Genomic DNA, 2,648 nt, shown 5'->3' on the forward strand with positions numbered 1-2,648 from the left:
CCCCAGCCATGGACCCGAGCGGGTGTGACCGGCTGTGCTGCGGGCGAGGGCACCGGGATGAGACGGTGGTGCTGGAGGAGAACTGCCTTTGCCGCTTCCACTGGTGCTGCGTGGTGCAGTGCCGCAAGTGCTCCGTCCGCCAGGAGCTCAGCCTCTGCATCTGACAGACTGGGGTCGAGAGAGGACAATTCAGGGGGCCACCCCCAGGCTCACACCGCAGCCCCCCAGGACAGAGACAGGCTGAGGCAGTGGCAAGGATGGCATGGGTGAGCTCAGCTCTGCGCCCTGGGGAGTTCCAGCTTCCCTGGGAGACAGTGTGGGGCTGTCTGGCATCCCCACAGCCCCCGCAGTGGGGGCCGTGGGCGCAGAGCTTCCACTAATAAAGCTATTTAAAACCGGTGTGCCCCAGCACTTCCTGGGGAGGGCTGGGAATTGCTGCCACCCTACTGACACGGGACTAGCCGGAGAACTGTCCTGCCCTGGCCGTGAGTCCCAGACACCTGGACTCCCTCCAGCCTCTAGTTCATGCATTTTTTACCCACTTTCTACTTTTCTCTGTGATTGTAGAGCCAGGAGATGAGTGTGGGTTAGAGTGAGCGTTCTCCTGCCCTGCTCTGCAGCCCCCAGGCTGTATGAGTGCTCTCCTCCCATCACCCATGGCCACCACCACTTGGGGATGCCAATTTGTGTCCCACCGCCACCTGACCATCCATGGTTCCTCCACCTGCACCTCATGCAGGAGATATAGTTGGCTGCCCTGATGCTGTGGTGATGGGCGGTGAGTTTCTTGAAAGTATCTTCTATCCTCATCACTTTCTTCAGCCACTCTTGCTGCAGTCCCCACCACGGGGCCTGGCACGGAGAAGCCCTGTGTCGTGCTGACACTATTGGCTTGGTGGCACACAAGGCATTTGCTTGGCATGCCATGGGCCATGTGCAGCCTCACCTGGCCACGCACAGTGCCAGACACGTCTTGGTAACCCCATCAGTCGTGGCCCTTGTGGGTAAACACAGGGCAAGGAGCAGCCAGCAGAGCTGATATCCCTCTGCTCCAGAGGCTCTGGGAGTCTCTGAGGGGGACCCTCCCATGCTGCAAGGACCCTGTAGGAATGGTTTTCTCCAACCTTACCCACTGTGGGAGTTTAGGTTACCACCGAGGGAAACGTGCAGCACCTGCTGGGCTGGCAATGCCACACTGGGCAGAGGAGCCCCTGAGGGATGTCAGGAGAGCCAGTCTGGACAGAGAGGTCCACACTCCTGTGCCCTCCCTCCACACTGTAACAATGCAGGACACTGGGACTTTGCCTACCCAATCCGCCACAAAAGGGCTACCGGAGCCCTCAGCTGAGGCTGGCAATGCCGCACACGCTGGGTACTGCCAGGCAAGGCAGGAGCGGAGCTCTCCAATGCTGGGAACGCTGCAAGTCAAGGGGAGGTGCAGCAAGGTGTTGGTGATGCCCACAAGTGACCGGGTCCCTCCTTGGGAAGACAGCAGGGAAGAGCAGCAGGAACAGGGTGCTGGTGAAGCATTAATTTGGCCCAGTTAGCACTGGGGCGGGAACCTCTAAATCTGTCAGCTGCAGCTTTGCAGCTGGAAATTCCCTCCTGGCTTGCCCACAGAAATGCTGGGAGCGGGGAGGCACACAGGGCTCCTGGGAAATCCCCACCATGCACCCACCCAGGGAACACACGGGTGAGCGGGGCTGGGTGGGTGCACAGGAAGGTACTTGTGCATGCAAGAAGCTCAATGTGTGTGCATGCATAACAGGTCTATGCATGTTCATGACCATACGTGTGCATGTGAGCTTGTGTGCACACCCATCACCGTGCGTGTGAGCCCCTCATGGGTGTGCAAACAAGTTGGCCCCCATGTCTTCACGCACATTTATGAATACATGGAAAATTGTCAGCCTCTGTGTGCCAGTCACACTATCACCTGTGTGTGAACATATTTGTTTGCATGTGTCTTACTGTGTTTGTGCAGGTATGTCTGGGTAGGGAGAGCATGCATGAGTGCGAGAGAGCTCTGCAGGAAGCGAGTTGCAGAGATGCAGGACATGTTTGCTGGGAGATGTGGGGCCCTGTTTTGTAGGTCCCCTTGAATTAGAGACACTTGAGCGCACCTCAAGCCCTGGGCTGCCCATCAGGAAACTCAGTTCGGGCAGGTCCTGCAAAACTTTGGTTTACCCTTGCTCTGACCCGGAGTCATTCCAGGCTGAAGCCAGTTATACTAGGGGATTCAGAATCTCTCTGTGAGATGTCAGAGACCTAGCTCTGACCTTCGACAAGCTTCCTCTCTGGAGTCTGCCTCAGCTTCCCCACATAGGCTGCTTTCACACTCCTGGCTGCATGGATATGGCTCTGGAAGGCTGGATCATGAATAAACCCTGAGGGAAACCAGTATTCTCTTCTGACAACATTTCCCTGGACTGGAAACCACAAAAGCCAAAAATGTGGAGGGAGAAGAGAGGCTCTGGCATAGAAAGGTGATACCTGTAGCCAAGCATGGGCTGAATCTGCCCCTGTGGTCTGGAGAGGGCTGAACAGAGACCAGATCCTCTTAACAATCTCCCAGCTTCCCAGACCCTGAAAAACTCCCCCCCCCCCCATTTCCCCAGGCCTCCAGGAGCTCTGCAAGAGCTCTCCAT

The 2,648-nt window shown here is 57.2% G+C and overlaps 1 protein-coding gene across 1 annotated transcript in view; it reads left to right on the plus strand.

The window, feature by feature from the left end:
* Window positions 1-164, plus strand: part of WNT6 (wingless-type MMTV integration site family, member 6) — a 3,977-nt gene extending 3,813 nt beyond the window's left edge. The window contains 1 exon segment of the mRNA XM_009864671.1: window positions 7-164. Coding sequence (XP_009862973.1) covers window positions 7-164 — 158 coding nt within the window.
* Window positions 165-2,648: the final 2,484 nt, after the last annotated feature.

This window comes from Apaloderma vittatum, unplaced genomic scaffold (assembly GCF_000703405.1).
Source record: "Apaloderma vittatum isolate BGI_N311 unplaced genomic scaffold, ASM70340v1 scaffold27392, whole genome shotgun sequence".
Lineage (NCBI taxonomy): Eukaryota > Metazoa > Chordata > Aves > Trogoniformes > Trogonidae > Apaloderma > Apaloderma vittatum.